The 16580-nt window shown below is 37.5% G+C and overlaps 2 protein-coding genes and 1 non-coding gene across 4 annotated transcripts; all 3 read left to right on the top strand.

Annotated features, from left to right (window-relative positions):
- Nucleotides 1–4764: 4764 nt before the first annotated feature.
- trnat-agu (transfer RNA threonine (anticodon AGU)) lies at nt 4765–4838 on the top strand. Its single transcript has one exon. It is a non-coding gene; the product is annotated as a tRNA-Thr (tRNA).
- Nucleotides 4839–5250: 412 nt separating this feature from the next.
- On the top strand, nt 5251–10064 carry LOC133127761 (carboxymethylenebutenolidase homolog). 2 transcript variants are annotated; one of them, XM_061240911.1, is made up of 7 exons: nt 5251–5380; nt 5666–5880; nt 6851–6967; nt 7307–7449; nt 7608–7699; nt 8498–8690; nt 9936–10064. In XM_061240911.1, the coding sequence occupies exons 2-6, from the start codon at nt 5666–5668 to the stop codon at nt 8684–8686; spliced, it is 756 nt and encodes a 251-aa protein (XP_061096895.1). In that variant the 5' UTR covers nt 5251–5380; the 3' UTR covers nt 8687–8690; nt 9936–10064. The 2 variants fall into 2 exon arrangements, with proteins under 2 accessions (XP_061096895.1, XP_061096894.1); XM_061240910.1 differs by lacking the exon at nt 9936–10064 and having other exon boundaries at nt 8498–9369.
- A 251-nt stretch (nt 10065–10315) lies between these two features.
- On the top strand, nt 10316–14644 carry LOC133127760 (carboxymethylenebutenolidase homolog). Its single transcript, XM_061240909.1, has 6 exons — nt 10316–10429; nt 10715–10929; nt 11919–12038; nt 12385–12527; nt 12676–12767; nt 13560–14644. The coding sequence occupies exons 2-6, from the start codon at nt 10715–10717 to the stop codon at nt 13746–13748; spliced, it is 759 nt and encodes a 252-aa protein (XP_061096893.1). The 5' UTR covers nt 10316–10429; the 3' UTR covers nt 13749–14644.
- The last annotated feature ends 1936 nt before the right edge of the window (nt 14645–16580 follow it).

Raw genomic sequence — 16580 nt, forward strand, 5'->3', positions numbered from 1 at the left:
GAAGTCGCCGCCTGGTAATACATATATTTTCGCACAAAAGCCTATTTTCCCAGTGGACTCCACTCATCTTTGATAGCAAATAAAACATTTCCGCCCATATAGTGATGTTGATTCTATCCTAAAAAAACTAAAATAACTTTTTTTTTTTCGAGGTCCGATTTCCCCCCTAGCACACAGACAACGATATTTTTATTTCCCCAAAAATGCTGTCATGAAATCCTTGCTCCCCTGTTTGGCAACTGCCCAAGTTTTGAAAGTTCATAGACAGTAAAACCCAAGGAATATTCCATTGTCTTTCATACAGTTCCCAGGAAGATAATCTCATTATTAAGAAACTATGGAGGTCTTAATAATAAACTAAATGGGGAAGATCATTTGAACTAAATTTTTGTTGGAGATGTCAATGTCCTGAAAGATATAGTTACAGATGTATTATAAATATGTGTTATTCAAAACATATTCCATTATCAACAGTGTTTTGGGCATCTTTATTTGAATATATTCAGTAGAAGAAAGCTTGGATAATTCCTCATAAATATTTTATCAATAATAAAGTATTGATAAATATTTATAATTAAATAATTGCACTTACGATGACTATTTTGTTTAAAACAGCACTTTGTGTATTGTACTAGTTATGGATGTGATGATTTAACTTGTGGAAGAACATATGCACTTGTGAGTCGCTTTGGATTAAAAGCGTCTGCCAAATGACTAAAATGTAAAGTTAGGGAAGTATCATTTAAGATACTACATAGGATTTACCCTATGAAACATGTACAAAAAATATTCAATATGAATTTAGAGGACTTCTTTGGACCGGTAGACCCTGTATATTTTGGACAGATGTATCAAACCATCTGACCAAAACTGGGGACTGCAGTAAACATTACAAAGTCATGTTATGTTATATTTTGAGCAGGGTGCTAATATGATATATAATATTTATCATACCAAAAAGAATTGTTATAGGGAAATATCATATTCATAAGAAAAATGGTCAAAAGTTAAACCTAATTGTATACACTTGCTCAATTAAGTTAAATGAGATGGGGTGAGAGATGTACCAGTACCAGATTTTCCCTGGGAATATGTCCAGATGTTCTGATACGGATGACAGCCCCAGCTGCATGTGGCTCCAGTGTGGTGCGGTGTGGTCTGGTCTGGTGTAGTGTGGTCTGGTCTTGTCCTACATCTTGTTTTGCACCCCAGGAAGGCAAACAGAGGGAGCGTTTCTGACACAAAGCTTATTTTTCCTGTTGGATTCGATTGTGAGGATGTGCTAACAGGCTGGGTAAGAGGAGCAGGTCTGGAAGTGTGGATTCTTGAAGCTCTGTTGCTGTCTGTGTGGCCCTGGCAGGGTCCTGATTTTATCCCAGTAACATTCCAGGTGGAGATCCAGCCCAGCAAAAGCTAGTTTGTGCAGTAAGTGATCCAGTCATTTCTGTAAAAATTGCTATACAAAATAAAATCCTGAAACAGAATCCTTAAATAAAGTAAGATTTCGTCTGAGTTATTACCAAGAAAAGGACATTGATTAGGTTACATAAAATATCACACAAGTTCCTTTCAGTTAGAGTACAATGTTGTTCAATAACCTGCTTTGTACCCTTACCACAGAACAAATGTACCAATAATGTGTCATGTAGCCAAATGTTTTTGTTTTTTACTTCTGTATACATGTCTCATCCTCTCTGATAGATCAAAGTACGGGGGCTACATTGACCTATCAGAGGGGATGAGATATGTATACAGAGGTAAAAATGGCCATACATGTCTTGTATATGCTTGCAATGCTTGAAATACTGCATTTGAACAACATTGTATGATAACTGAAATGTCCTTCTTTTACCTGGTATCATAGCATGAAGTAACACCAAATCTATGATTGTTGCACTCACATACAGTCCCCTCCAAAAGTATTGGGCTTGCATGGCTTCTGGAGTGGGGTCACTAATCTTTATTGATGATGTAACCCATGGGGGTAGCAGCAGGATGAATTCATCAGTCTACAAAAACATGTGTCCAATGTGTCCAAACTAATTGGGAGGAACGTCATTATGCAGCACGGCAATGACCCAACACAACAAAAGACGTCAGTAGGGAAAAAACCTGGTTTTAGACTGGCCAAGTCAATCACCAGACCTTAACTCAATTGAGCATGCATTTCACCTCCTGAAGAGAAGATTGAAGGGAGAACCCCCCTGAAGATCGAGGAAGATCTTCAAACAAAATCTGAAAGAGGCTGCAGTAAAAGCCTGGAAAAGCATCACAAAAGAAGAATGCAACAGTTTGGTGATGTCAATGGGGAGCAAGCTTGATGCAGTTATTGCAAGCAAGAGATATGCTACCAAATATTAAGTGTTGTCTACTTAAATACTCTCTGTTCTAATACTTTTGCTCACATAAAAATGAGGTGGTCTGATACCAGAGGTGCTATGTTCTAAGTAGTTTAACACATCTAGGTGTAAATACCAGGAAATAAAAGCTGAAAATCTGAACTCTTGTCTAGTGTTCATCTTTTTAGCTCAACCCCAAATATATTCTGTGTATTGCAAAAACAAAGGAATTGGCCTTGCTCTTCCAATACTTTTAGTGGGGATTGTACGCCACCCCTGCAAAATGCTTTAAAAATGCTTTTAAAAAAAGGTTTTATATTTGCTTTTATATTGACAGTGACAGGTGATACCGATGGAAATGATTAACCATGTGCATAACAATAAAAACGTGACAATGTAAAGGTTATTTATTGGACATTTTATTGTCATATAGTGTTATCTATTCTAATTTGATTGATTTAGGCATAAAATACCAAGAGCTCAATCCAGCTTATTTAGCTACAAGGGGTTATATAAATACAGTAAATGTGCAGATATTAAATAAACTCATATAAGATAACCGGCTTATAATGCCAGAGAAAATACATTTAAACGTAATGAATACCTTTACCTTTTAATGGCAGAAGAACAGTGTGGTATCAGTGTCGATGGCCGTGTACAGATAGCTAGCTAACTATCTTGCTTAAAATACTATTTATCTTAATATTTCGTAACAGTTATTCATGTTTACCCACTTAACTGCAAGTAGCTACCCAGCTAGCTCGCAAGGTAAATTCGCTTCCCTTTTTCCTGGTTATTAAACGATTATCCGGAGCATTTTCTTGCGATGTAGAGGAAGAAATGCTATATAAATAGAACAAGAGACGCAATCCTCAGTTAAAAGTCGCGCTCCTCTCGCAGTGCGAGACGGCCAAACAAGCGATTGGTTTATATTTTGTAGAATTTTTGTAGGGATATGAGCCCTGATTGGCCAAATTGTAGTAGAATTTCTGGTAGGGATACGTGTCCTGATTGGCCACATCCTACCATTTTTAGCAGCGATATGTGCACTGATTGGCTGCGTCCTCCAAATCTTGGTAGAATCTTGGTAGCGAACTGGGATTTAATTGGACTTTCCACATTCTATGCTTTTGACATATATCTATGTTTGACCGCCTCATAGAAAATATTACTTGGAAAACTGATGGCGGCTCGGAGCTCTTTATTTGAGCCAGAACAATTAAGCGTTATGGAACGAGAACCCGTGGTATATCGTGGACATTGGCACAGCTAGCGGGGTCGTTAGGTTACATAGGTTCGAGTTCCATAACGCTTTTATACAACGGTTACCACATTTATCTTTCAAAATTTCACGAAGGAAAGACAAGACAAACTTTAAATTAATGTATTTTTAATGTAACTATGTTTTATGGTAAATGTATTCTTCCGCTCAAGTTTATTGGTTGCTAAGCAACGGTATTGCGAACGTTACCTAGCAATAATGTATCCCTCACTCCACTATCGAATCGACGGAGTAGGAACAATGTATCCCTACTGCACTAACCTTCGCTAAGCAACGCTATTGAAATAATTTATCCCCACTGGGTTAACGTTAGCTAGCTTGCTAGTTTACGTTACACTAGAGGACACTGACACACACAAGTAATTTGTTTTTGTTATAGACGTTTATCGGGACACTGCCAGGTAACGTGCAGGTATTGAAATATTGTGTCGTTATGAGTCATCATTTGCTTCGCCGGGGTTTGGCGGTCTTGTTGGTATTTCGATCCGAGGATGTTGCCTAAAAGTTTTATTTTTTTAGTTTCTGCTCCTTTCCAAATCAAAGGACATCTTAAACTCACTAATTTTATTTTACTTTGATAGGCTACTAGAGGCGAGATGAAGTTACGTTCATTTCGATTACTAAATTGATAACGGTGATATACAAACGCGGAGTAATTGTAAAAGATGTGTGAATATTCCATTTAGCCGTGCGTATATCGAAGATATTGGCATGGCTGGAACGCGAACTGACCAATAAAGACAATGGATCGGACCTATCCGTTGTATAAGTTACATTAATGGAACTTGCCACACGGTTTTATGCAGCTAAACTTGGCAGTCTCGTATTTATGCTGTTTTGTGACATCTCTTGGTAACTACTGTTAGCAGTTACATGTTAATCCGACAATTATAAGAGTCATGTTCAGAAAGGTATATGCTATGTTGCAACTTGCAAGGTATATTCAATACAGATTTAGTTTCCCAGTTTTATATATGCCTACTTTTTATAGGCGTACTGGTTGGAAAAAAGAAAGTAATTAGGATATACATATATTGGTTATCCGGCTCTCCTATGGATTTCCCAAAGTGATAATATTGCGAATAACGAAGATATAATCTACCAGACGTAATCGGGGAAAAACGGCGGAAGCGCGAACATCACGGCGCCGTGGCTTAGTTGGTTAAAGCGCCTGTCTAGTAAACAGGAGATCCTGGGTTCGAATCCCAGCGGTGCCTTTTCGTCTCTGAAAGTCGTGGACCCACCAAGCAAAATCAGTTTACGTGTTCCAATTTGTACCGTCACTTGCCTTTGCTCTAAACGTGAAGCTGTACTTGCACCCCGTTTGACATTCGTTGAAATAATAAAACCGTACTTGTTACAGTCTATTAAATAACCAATGTAATGTACACTGCCTTAAAAATAATTCGGTTCTTCTGTAGTTATGAATTCGTTTGGCAGAACACGTACCAAATCTTAAATTATCATTGTTCATTTCTTTAGGCATGTATAAAAAATAGTTCATATTAACAGCATGTAGCCTACGCATTATTTTTAAACTAACTAAATTTGACTACTTTTGGGGAAGTAGGTTCGCAGGAAGCGTTACTAATTTCAGGGGGGCGTAGCTGACACTAGCCAATAGAAGTACATTGCTAGCGGCATTCATTATTCTTCATTGCAAAGTTTAAAGTCAGGCATTCAGTTTATAGTTTATAGTCCACTCGATATTGCAATAGCTACACACATCCCGGCTATATCTAGGAAGCTCACACGGAAGGTATTGTTTCATATTTTACGCTAATATTCTGGATTTCAAGAACAATAAAGAGCTTGTCAATGTATTTCATAATCTTTTCAGCAAGCGACTCTGAGCCGATTTTTAGAAACGTGTACACATTTTGCACTCCTATTGTGTAATTATCTGAGTGTTGCCCGTGCATGTCTAGTTGTGCAATGATTTACCAACTGTATTAAATTAAGTAGCATATGTAACATTGTGGTCATTTGAACGTCTCGGTTTTACGTGTCCGATGAAGTTAATATGTAATCTAAATTTCTTTAGATGGCAAATGAGGCTAACCCATGCCCATGTAAAATTGGACACAAACTGGATTATCAAGGGCGGGGGGAGGAAGTGCAGATTGAGCACATCAAGGCATACATCGTGAATCCAGCTTCATCTTCTGAAACAGCCATTATTGTCGTCCAAGACATTTTTGGATGGCAGCTTCCCAACACCAGATATATGGCTGATTTACTTGCTTCTAATGGATACATGTAATTTTATTTACATTCTTTTATCGTTATGCTGAAGTCATATACTATACTAAATACTTTCACTCAGTAAGCACTTTATTTGGTGTTTATTAGATTTATTTTTCAAGACTTATTGATTTTCTGCTGCTGTAGCCTATCCACTTAATGGTTTTATGCGTTGTGTGTTCAGAGATGCTCTTCTGCATACCACTGTTGTGTGGCTATTTGCGTTACTGTAAACTTCATGTCAGCCTTGACCAGTCTGGCCCTTCTCCAATGACCTCTCTCATTAACAAGGCAATTTTGCCCGCAGAACTGCTGCTTACTGGATGCTGCTTACTGTTTTTTTGCACCATTCTCTGCAAATTCTAGAGACTGTTGTGCGTGAAATGGATCAGCAGTTTCTGAGATATTCAAACGACCCTGTCTGGCACCAACAATCATTCCATGGTCATTTCTTCCCCATTCTGACGTTTGGTCTGAAAAACAGCTGACAGCTTGACCATGTCTATTAGCTTTTTTGTATTTTGCCACACGATTGGCTGATTAAATATTTGCATTAACAAGCTGATGTACAGGTCTACCTAATGAAGTGCTCAGAGAGTGTATATTTGTACTAATAGATTTTCACAAAAATGTTTTACCTTAATTTGTTTTACCCTCATTTACCTTCTTTTTTCCAGCATAGTAACATACCTGCCCCTATAATACACTGGTAAATTTAAATCTGCATTCTTGTATGAATTATTTTCCATTTCCACCGAAGAGAATCAGTGAATTCTGCTATTCTGCTATCTGTGTGCCATATAAACATCATAAACAAACTGTCTCCATTTGAACAATGCTTTTTGTCCAGATGTCTTTAAAGTAGACCGTCTACACTTTAACTTCATATTCATCTTTTAATTTGTAACAGATATTGTACCACTGTCCAAATACTTACAGTCTGCACTGCATGTTTGTCATGTAAACATCATATCCATTTTAATAGCGCCATTTGCCCAGATTTCTTTGTTGGAAAAGAGCCATGGAACCCATTGCAACCTCCAACCGACATGTCAGCATTTCATGAGTGGTTAGAAGACAAACAACCCACTAATATAAACAGGTATTTGAATGCATAGATGTGTGAAAACCATTAACCATCAACCCATCTTTATTTCACGCATTCCTTTACAAAGTATGACCTATCCAACTGTTGGTGGATATCTTGCTGGATATAACTCACTGGCACCATCTTTTTTTTTAGAACAACCTTTAATTTGTAAATTCCTCCTATCACTGTATTGTAATACCTGAGCTGTGCCATACACACTGACAGTTCACAGGTGGGAGATCAGCAATTTAGTCACTGTTCAGCAATCCAGACTACATGGCATATCACTTAACTAAGAAAAGGTGCATCAGGTAGACACTCCACTGATGACTCTCATTGCCATTACTATAGAGAGGTCGATGCTGTGTTGAAGTACCTGAAAGAACAGTGTGGAGCCAGTCAGATAGCTGCTGTGGGATTCTGCTGGGGAGGGGTTGCCGTTCACCACTTGGCTCTGCAGTATCCACAACTAAAAGCTGGGGTCTCCAATTATGGTGAGGTGTTAACAGCTTCTTTTTTGTATTGATCAGTTTCTAAAAAAATGAAACTTTCGTTGGGCTGTCACTGCAATCTCTACGGTGAATGGTTTGTTCCTAAGTTTTAACCATTGTTTTCCCAATTAAGTTTTGTTTCCATTTCTGTGTTGCCATAGGAATAATTAGAGACGTTGAGGACAAGTATCAGTTGCAGTTCCCCACATTGTTCATTTTTGCTGAGAAGGATCCCCTTATACCACTTGATCAGGTTAGATGTTTTTCTTTTTCACTCTGGAAAATGGTTACATTTGTTGCATTGATCATGTAGCTAGTCATTACACTAGGTTGATAATGTAAGGATTTGGATTTTGTTGCGAGGAGCAAAATACATTTATCAGACAGAATTTCAAAACATGTAACCTGGATGTTTATGTGTGAATACCAGTTTGCATAGTGGCTATGCAAGTTGACTGGCGTGTGTTTATATGAAATAATGGGTGGCAACACCCAGTACTCCGGAGAGCAAGACTACTGACTACTGTTGCCAGGTTTTGAAGTGTTCTCCGACACAAGTATTATGTTCTACTAATCTGGGAATCTTACAGTTCACATGAAGAAGCAACTTTAACCTGAAGAATATGTATATCCAAGAAGCAAAATTAACAGCTGTCCCAGGGACCCATAATTGCAGTTTACTCCACCTGGTTAGTGAGACCATCGAAATATCCTGGAACATAACCTTTCTATTATTGTATGACGTAACACTAGGATCCATCTGGACACTGAAACTAACAGCTATCTCAGAGCAGCTGCACATCTGGCTAGTGAAACTATCAATATGCCCAGTGAGTTACCCATTATCTGTGTTATTCCCCATTATCAGTGATTGGTTTTCGGAATACACATTCAAATCAGCGGACTGTATAAGAAAGCCTGTATCCACACATAAACAACCACGTTACAGGTTTTGGTCAGATAAACGTCTTTTCCTTCTTTCTACGAAATCCAGATCCAGTAAAAATGTTGCTCCCAAGACATAATAAAACTGATTACTGTGGCAATCTAGGTGACCACCCTTGAGAAGAGACTACAAGAAAAATGTCCAGTTGATTTTAAAGTTAAAGTTTTCCCTGGACAAACCCATGGATTTGTTCATCGCAAGCGGGAAGACATAAATCCAAGTGATACACCTTCCATTGAAGAGGCCAGAATGGACATGGTGAAATGGCTGAAGAAATATGTAGAAAAATGTTGATCAGGTGACCACATTCTGATGCAAATTCAAATTAACCTAATACTTCTGCTTAATTAATAACATACACAGACGATTCATTGCAAGAATCCACTGTTAAATTAAAATGTGTAAGTCTACATTGAATTAATTTTTGTAACACTAACTATTTTTCTTGGCATATTTGACAATGAGGTATTGTATAATAATTGTATACAATGAATATGTAGTACATCTTTCTGATCAAGATCATATCATGGTGTAAAACATTTTGGCCACTGCTGCTTTGTCCTAATCAGGGTCTCAATCACATGTTGTTTCATATCTAACAAGAACACAAGCAGATGGTTAAGCACCATGTTCCAAATTTCTCACATTTCTATTTTCATTCACTAGATACCACATTAAACTCATACATGTGACGTTTCCTTATTTGCTGCATTATGTAGATGTTGATCAATGTGTTAATTGTTAAGTATATCTAACACCATTTTAAGAAGTACAATGTCATGTTTAACAGCATCCCAGGACTTGTTTGAATAGACCTTCATCTCAAAATACCAAGTTACATTTCAAATAAATAAAGTCAGGTTGGGATATTATTCACAGCATATATATTTGTTTCTCTTAATATCAAGTGGACAAATGTTATTGTATGTCTTAAATGCTGCAGCTTGAGAGCTTGTTAAATAAATCTAATAACCAGATAGTCTTGTATTTTTCTATTCTTGCAATATTACATTAATTGCACATCATCATTTAAACACAAGAGAGAATTTATGAACATTTTCTCTGTTTGGAGTACCATAGTGAACGTTCCACTATTCCACTCTTGCCCTACTATTCCATGCTAAACCACTACCACTGTCATGTAATTGGGTAGACCGAGGGTCAAAAGGTAAAATAAAATAAAGCTCTCTAATAGGAATATACTCATATTGGAACATGAAAAAATATAAATACATACTGTACCATCCCAGAGGCTCTGCCTCCATACACAATGTGGTTGTCTTGGACGAAGTTGCAGTAACACACGGCATCATGCCTCCTTGATAATCTACATAGTAGAGAGAGAATAAGGCTTTTCTTGACAAAAATATTGTCAAGGCATACAACGCGAATCCAGCTGTGCCATACACACTGACAGTTCACAGGTGGGAGATCAGCAATTTTGTCACTGTTCAGCAATCCAGACTACATGGCATATCACTTAACTAAGAAAAGGTGCATCAGGTAGACACTCCACTGATGACTCTTATTGCCATTACTATAGAGAGGTCGATGCTGTGTTGAAGTACCTGAAAGAACAGTGTGGAGCCAGTCAGATAGCTGCTGTGGGATTCTGCTGGGGAGGGGTTGCCGTTCACCACTTGGCTCTGCAGTATCCACAACTAAAAGCTGGGGTCTCCAATTATGGTGAGGTGTTAACAGCTTCTTTTTTGTATTGATCAGTTTCTAAAAAAATAAAACTTTCGTTGGGTTGTCACTGCAATCTCTACAGTGAATGGTTTGTTCCTAAGTTTTAACCATTGTTTTCCCAATTACGTTTTGTTTCCATTTCTGTGTTGCCATAGGAATAATTAGAGACGCTGAGGACAAGTATCAGTTGCAGCTCCCCACATTGTTCATTTTCGCTGATAATGATCCCTATATACCAGGGAAGTATAACGTCACGCATTCATTATTCTTCATTGCAAAGTTTATAGTCCACTCGATATTGCAATAGCTACACACATCCCGGCTATATCTTGGAAGCTCACACGGAAGGTATTGTTTCATATTTTACGCTAATATTCTGGATTTCAAGAACAATAAAGAGCTTGTCAATGTATTTCATAATCTTTTCAGCAAGCGACTCTGAGCCGATTTTTAGAAACGTGTACACATTTTGCACTCCTATTGTGTAATTATCTGAGTGTTGCCCGTGCATGTCTAGTTGTGCAATGATTTACCAACTGTATTAAATTAAGAAGCATATGTAACATTGTGGTCATTTGAACGTCTCGGTTTTACGTGTCCGATGAAGTTAATATGTAATCTAAATTTCTTTAGATGGCAAATGAGGCTAACCCATGCCCATGTAAAATTGGACACAAACTGGATTATCAAGGGCGGGGGGAGGAAGTGCAGATTGAGCACATCAAGGCATACATCGTGAATCCAGCTTCATCTTCTGAAACAGCCATTATTGTCGTCCAAGACATTTTTGGATGGCAGCTTCCCAACACCAGATATATGGCTGATTTACTTGCGTCTAATGGATACATGTAATTTTATTTACATTCTTTTATCGTTATGCTGAAGTCATATACTATACTAAATACTTTCACTCAGTAAGCACTTTATTTGGTGTTTATTAGATTTATTTTTCAAGACTTATTGATCTTCTGCTGCTGTAGCCTATCCACTTAATGGTTTTATGCATTGTGTGTTCAGAGATGCTCGTCTGCATACCACTGTTGTAATGTGTGGCTATTTGCGTTACTGTAGACTTCATGTCAGCCTTGACCAGTCTGGCCCTTCTCCAATGACCTCTCTCATTAACAAGGCCTTTTTGCCCGCAGAACTGCTGCTTACTGGATGCTGCTTACTGTTTATTTGCACCATTCTCTGCAAATTCTAGAGACTGTTGTGCGTGAAAGGGATCAGCAGCTTCTGAGATATTCAAACGACCCTGTCTGGCACCAACAATCATTCCATGGTCATTTCTTCCCCATTCTGACATTTGGTCTGAAAAACAGCTGACAGCTTGACCATGTCTATTAGCTTTTTTGTATTTTGCCACACGATTGGCTGATTAAATATTTGCATTAACAAGCTGATGTACAGGTTTACCTCATGAAGTGCTCAGTAGGTGTATATTTGTACTAATAGATTTTCACAGAAATGTTTTACCTTAATTTGTTTTACCCTCGTTTACCTTCTTTTTTCCAGCATAGTAACATATCTGCCCCTATAATACACTGGTCACATGTAAAATTAAATCTGCATTCTTGTATGAATTATTTTCCATTTCCACCGAAGAGAATCAGTGAATTCTGCTATTCTGCTATCTGTGTGCCATATAAACATCATAAACAAACTGTCTCCATTTGAACAGTGCTTTTTGTCCAGATGTCTTTAAAGTAGACCGTCTACACTTTAACTTCATATTCATAATTTAATTTATAACAGATATTGTACCACTGTCCAAATACTTACAGTCTGCACTGCATGTTTGTCATGTAAACATCATAAACTGTATCCATTTTAATAGCGCCATTTGCCCAGATTTTTTTGTTGGAAAAGAGCCATGGAACCCATTGCATGGAACTCCAACCGACATGTCAGCATTTCTTGAGTGGTTAGAAGACAAACAACCCACTAATATAAACAGGTATTTGAATGCATAGATGTGTGAAAACCAATAACCATCAACCCATCTTTATTTCACGCATTCCTTTACAAAGTATGACCTATTCAATTGTTGGTGGATATCTTGCTGGATATAACTCACTGTGGCACCATCTGTTTTTTAAAACAACCTTTAATTTGTTAATTCCTCCTATCACTGTATTGTAATACCTGAGCTGTGCCAGGTCCATTTGGTACAATACACACTAACAGTTCATAGGTGGGAGATTAGCAATTTCATCATTGTTCAGCAATCCAGACTACACTTAACTAAGAAAAGGTGCATCAGGTAGACACCCCACTGATGACTCTTATTGCCATTACTATAGAGAGGTCGATGCTGTGTTGAAGTACCTGAAAGAACAGTGTGGAGCCAGTCAGATAGCTGCTGTGGGATTCTGCTGGGGAGGGGTTGCCGTTCACCACTTGGCTCTGCAGTATCCAGAACTAAAAGCTGGGGTCTCCAACTATGGTGAGGTGTTAACAGCTTCTTTTGTATTGATCAGTTTCTAAAAAAATGAAACTTTCATTGGGTTGTCACTGCAATCTCTACAGTGAATGGTTAATTTTAACCATTGTTTTGCCTATTATGTTTTGTTTCCATTTCTGTGTTGCCATAGGAATAATTAGAGACGCTGAGGACAAGTATCAGTTGCAGTTCCCCACATTGTTCATTTTTGCTGAGAAGGATCCCTATGTACCACTTGATCAGGTTAGATGTTTTTCTTTTTCACTCTGGAAAATGGTTACATTTGTTGCATTGATCATGTAGCTAGTCATTACACTAGGTTGATAATGTAAGGATTTGGATTTTGTTGCGGGGAGCAAAATACATTTATCAGACAGAATTTCAAAACATGTAATGTTTATGTGTGAATACCAGTTTGCATATTGGCTATGCAAGTTGACTGGAGTGTGTTTATATCAAATAATGGGTGGCAACACCCAATACTCCGGAGAGCAAGACTACTGACTACTGTTGCCAGGTATTGAAGTGTTCTCCGACACAAAGTACTATGTTCTACTCATCTGGGAATCGTACAGTTCTCATGAAGAAGCAACTTTGACCTGAAGAATATATATATCCAAGAAGTCCCATAACCGATAACTGCAGTTTACTCCATCTGGTTAGTGAGACCATTGAAATATCCTGGAACATAACCTTTCTATTATTGTATGAAGTAACACTAGGATCCATCTGGACACTGAAACTAACAGCTATCTCAGAGCAGCTGCACATCCGGCTCGTGAAACTATCAATATGCCCAGTGAGTTACCCATTATCTGTGTTACCCCAAAACTGCATATGAGACCAATACAGTGATTGGTTTTCGGAATGCACATTCAAATCAGCGTACTGTATAAGAAAGCCTGTATCCACACATAAACAACCATGTTACAGGTTTTGGTCAGATAAACGTCTTTTCCTTCTTTCTACGAAATCCAGATCCAGTAAAAATGTTGCTCCCAAGACATAATAAAACTGATTACTGTGGCAATCTAGGTGACCACCCTTGAGAAGAGACTACAAGAAAAATGTCCAGTTGATTTTAAAGTTAAAGTTTTCCCTGGACAAACCCATGGATTTGTTCATCGCAAGCAGGAAGACATAAATCCAAGTGATACAACTTCCATTGAAGAGGCCAGAATGGACATGGTGAAATGGCTGAAGAAATATGTAGAAAAATGTTGATCAGGTGACCACATTCTGATGCAAATTCAAATTAGCCTAATCCTTTTGCTTAATAACATACACAGATGATTCATTGCAAGAATCCACTGTTAAATTAAAATGTTTAAGGCTAAATTGAATTAATTTTTGTAAGACTAACTATTTTTCTTAGCATATTTGACAATGAGGTATTGTATAATAATTTTATACAATGAATATGTAGTACATCTTTCTGATCAAGACCATATCATGGTGTAAAACATTTTGGCCACTGCTGCTTTGTCCTAATCAGGGTCTCAATCACATGTTGTTTCATATCTAACAAGAACACAAGCAGATGGTTAAGCATCATGTTCCAAATTTCTCACATTTCTATTTTCTCACATTTCTATTTTCATTCACTAGATACCACATTTAACTCATACATGTGACGTTTCCTTATTTGCTGCATTAAGTTGATCAATGTGTTAATTGTTAAGTATATCTAACACCATTTTAAGAAGTACAATGTCATGTTTAACAGCATCCCAGGACTTGCTTGAATAGACCTTCATCTCAGAATACCAAGTTACATTTCAAGTAAATGAAGTCAGGTTGGGATATTATTCACAGCATATATATTTGTTTCTCTTAACCCCTTCCCAACCAATTATTTTGGAAAAAACCTGTCATTTTCAGACTATATATATAATATAGTATTTTTTATGCTGATTATGAAAAAGTATTTCATTTTTTTCCCATTTTTGTGGTAGAAATTCTATTTTGAAAAATAAAAGTGTTTAGACGTGTTTACTCGTCCGTGACTGAAAAAAACACATAAAAAAAACGTATATACCCGTTATATCAAGTGGACAAATGTTATTGTATGTCTTAAATGCTGCAGCTTGAGAGCTTATTAAATAAATCTAATAACCAGATAGTCTTGTATTTTTCTATTCTTGCAATATTACATTAATTGCACATCATCATTTAAACACAAGAGAGAATTTATGAACATTGTCTCTGTTTGGAGTACCATAGTCCACTCTTGCCCTACTATTCCATGCTAAACCACTACCACTGTCATGTAAAACTGAGGGTCAAAAGGTAAAATAAAATAAAGCTCTCTAATAGGAATATACTCATATTGGAACATGAAAAAATATATATACATACTGTACCATCCCAGAGGCTCTGCCTCCATACACAATGTGGTTGTCTTGGACGAAGTTGCAGTAACACACGGCATCATGCCTCGTTGATAATCTACATAGTAGAGAGAGAATAAGGCTTTTCTTGACAAAAATATTGTCAAGGCATACAACGCGAATCCAGCTGTGCCATACACACTGACAGTTCACAGGTGGGAGATCAGCAATTTTGTCACTGTTCAGCAATCCAGACTACATGGCATATCACTTAACTAAGAAAAGGTGCATCAGGTAGACACTCCACTGATGACTCTTATTGCCATTACTATAGAGAGGTCGATGCTATGTTGAAGTACCTGAAAGAACAGTGTGGAGCCAGTCAGATAGCTGCTGTGGGACATAAATATTGATTAGGCTTTCAGCAGCTACATTATAGAGAACCTAGCATGCTCTGCTCAGTTCCATTTTATATTCCATATATAAGGTGGTCATCAACCATGGTTCTTGAGGTTCTGACAAACAGTTTGTTTACTCACACTCACATGTTTGGTTTGTCTGATAGACCCAACTGCATGCCAAAAACATCATCATATCTGAACAGTAAAGTGATTATTGGTAGCTAAATAATTAGTGGTTTTCTGTAGTAAACATCAGAAGTCAGGATTTTTGTTCAAGCAACAAAGAATTCCTCCTGCCAATATGGGCTGACATTTAACCCACAAGAACATTTAAAGTGACTGAATTCAGACTACATTGTAGGGGGTTATTATGTACCAACCTTATTCCTCACCCATTCTCCCTTCTTCTCCATTACATTTACTTGTGGGTGGTACATTTTGAAAGGAGTTGAGGAGAAAGACGGGGTGGTGAGGTGGTCCTGACCAACCCCATACAATCCTGACATTGTTTTCAATTCAGATTTCATGTCTGACTTGAAATGTGTGTTATTAAAGTTAAAGTTATTATTAAAGTTATTTACATTACTTCGCATCACACCACATTACAGTCACTTTTAAATGTACACAGAGAAGTCTAAGTCATTTCAGTGGACTTCAGTTAAACTGAAAATGCTTCACTAAAACCACAGATCAATACAGAATGAAGATAAAGAATGTTTGCCGACAGCACAGTGTGTGCACTGTTCATAGTCTGTGACATTGGCAGTTCTCATGAACATGTGTTGTACCAAACAGCATAGACAGGGGTCAGTTAACAGAAACTGGGGACAATGCATCCCCCAGTTGTGATGGCAATGAGCTATAAAACAACAAATGGATTAAAGGCACAGTTCAGTTTCAGTTTTTATTTTATTTTACATCATTTCATTATTTTTATTTTGATGATGGTCTAACGCAAGAAAATACACCTAAAGTGACTTCCCACACAAGAATGTAAAATGTGGAAAGTGGAAAATTTGTGATAATTTAAATAAGGATAATCGGTTGATAGCATGACTTATTTGTCCTCAACACAAACCTGTTGGAAATTGCTTCAAACCTTTCCTTCTCGTACTTCTGTAGTGAAGTAATCTTGAACAGAGGTCATGTCATGGTTTGGGTTAAGACTATCTTCCATTCAACACCTTGAAACGACAAAAAATAAATAAGAAATCATTAAAAAAGTGACTATGAAGTGCTCCAGTCTCTTGCCTATGCTCCGCTGGGGGTAGCTGCTGCAGGTGTGCTGTCTGTCCTTGCCCTAGTACTAGCTGTGGTGTGGAAAT

Source organism: Conger conger, chromosome 4 (assembly GCF_963514075.1).
Source record: "Conger conger chromosome 4, fConCon1.1, whole genome shotgun sequence".
Classification (NCBI taxonomy): domain Eukaryota; kingdom Metazoa; phylum Chordata; class Actinopteri; order Anguilliformes; family Congridae; genus Conger; species Conger conger.

What these genes read in the sequence shown, in the direction of transcription:
- LOC133127761 (XM_061240911.1), top strand. Translation starts at nt 5,666, where the DNA reads ATGGCAAATGAGGCTAACCCATGCCCATGTAAAATTGGACACAAACTG. An exon ending in CAACCCACTAATATAAACAG is followed by an intron (nt 6,968 to 7,306) that starts GTATTTGAATGC and finishes CCATTACTATAG; the next exon opens with AGAGGTCGATGCTGTGTTGA. An exon ending in AGCTGGGGTCTCCAATTATG is followed by an intron (nt 7,450 to 7,607) that starts GTGAGGTGTTAA and finishes GTGTTGCCATAG; the next exon opens with GAATAATTAGAGACGTTGAG.
- LOC133127760 (XM_061240909.1), top strand. Translation starts at nt 10,715, where the DNA reads ATGGCAAATGAGGCTAACCCATGCCCATGTAAAATTGGACACAAACTG. An exon ending in CTTGCGTCTAATGGATACAT is followed by an intron (nt 10,930 to 11,918) that starts GTAATTTTATTT and finishes CCATTTTAATAG; the next exon opens with CGCCATTTGCCCAGATTTTT. An exon ending in CCTATGTACCACTTGATCAG is followed by an intron (nt 12,768 to 13,559) that starts GTTAGATGTTTT and finishes GTGGCAATCTAG; the next exon opens with GTGACCACCCTTGAGAAGAG.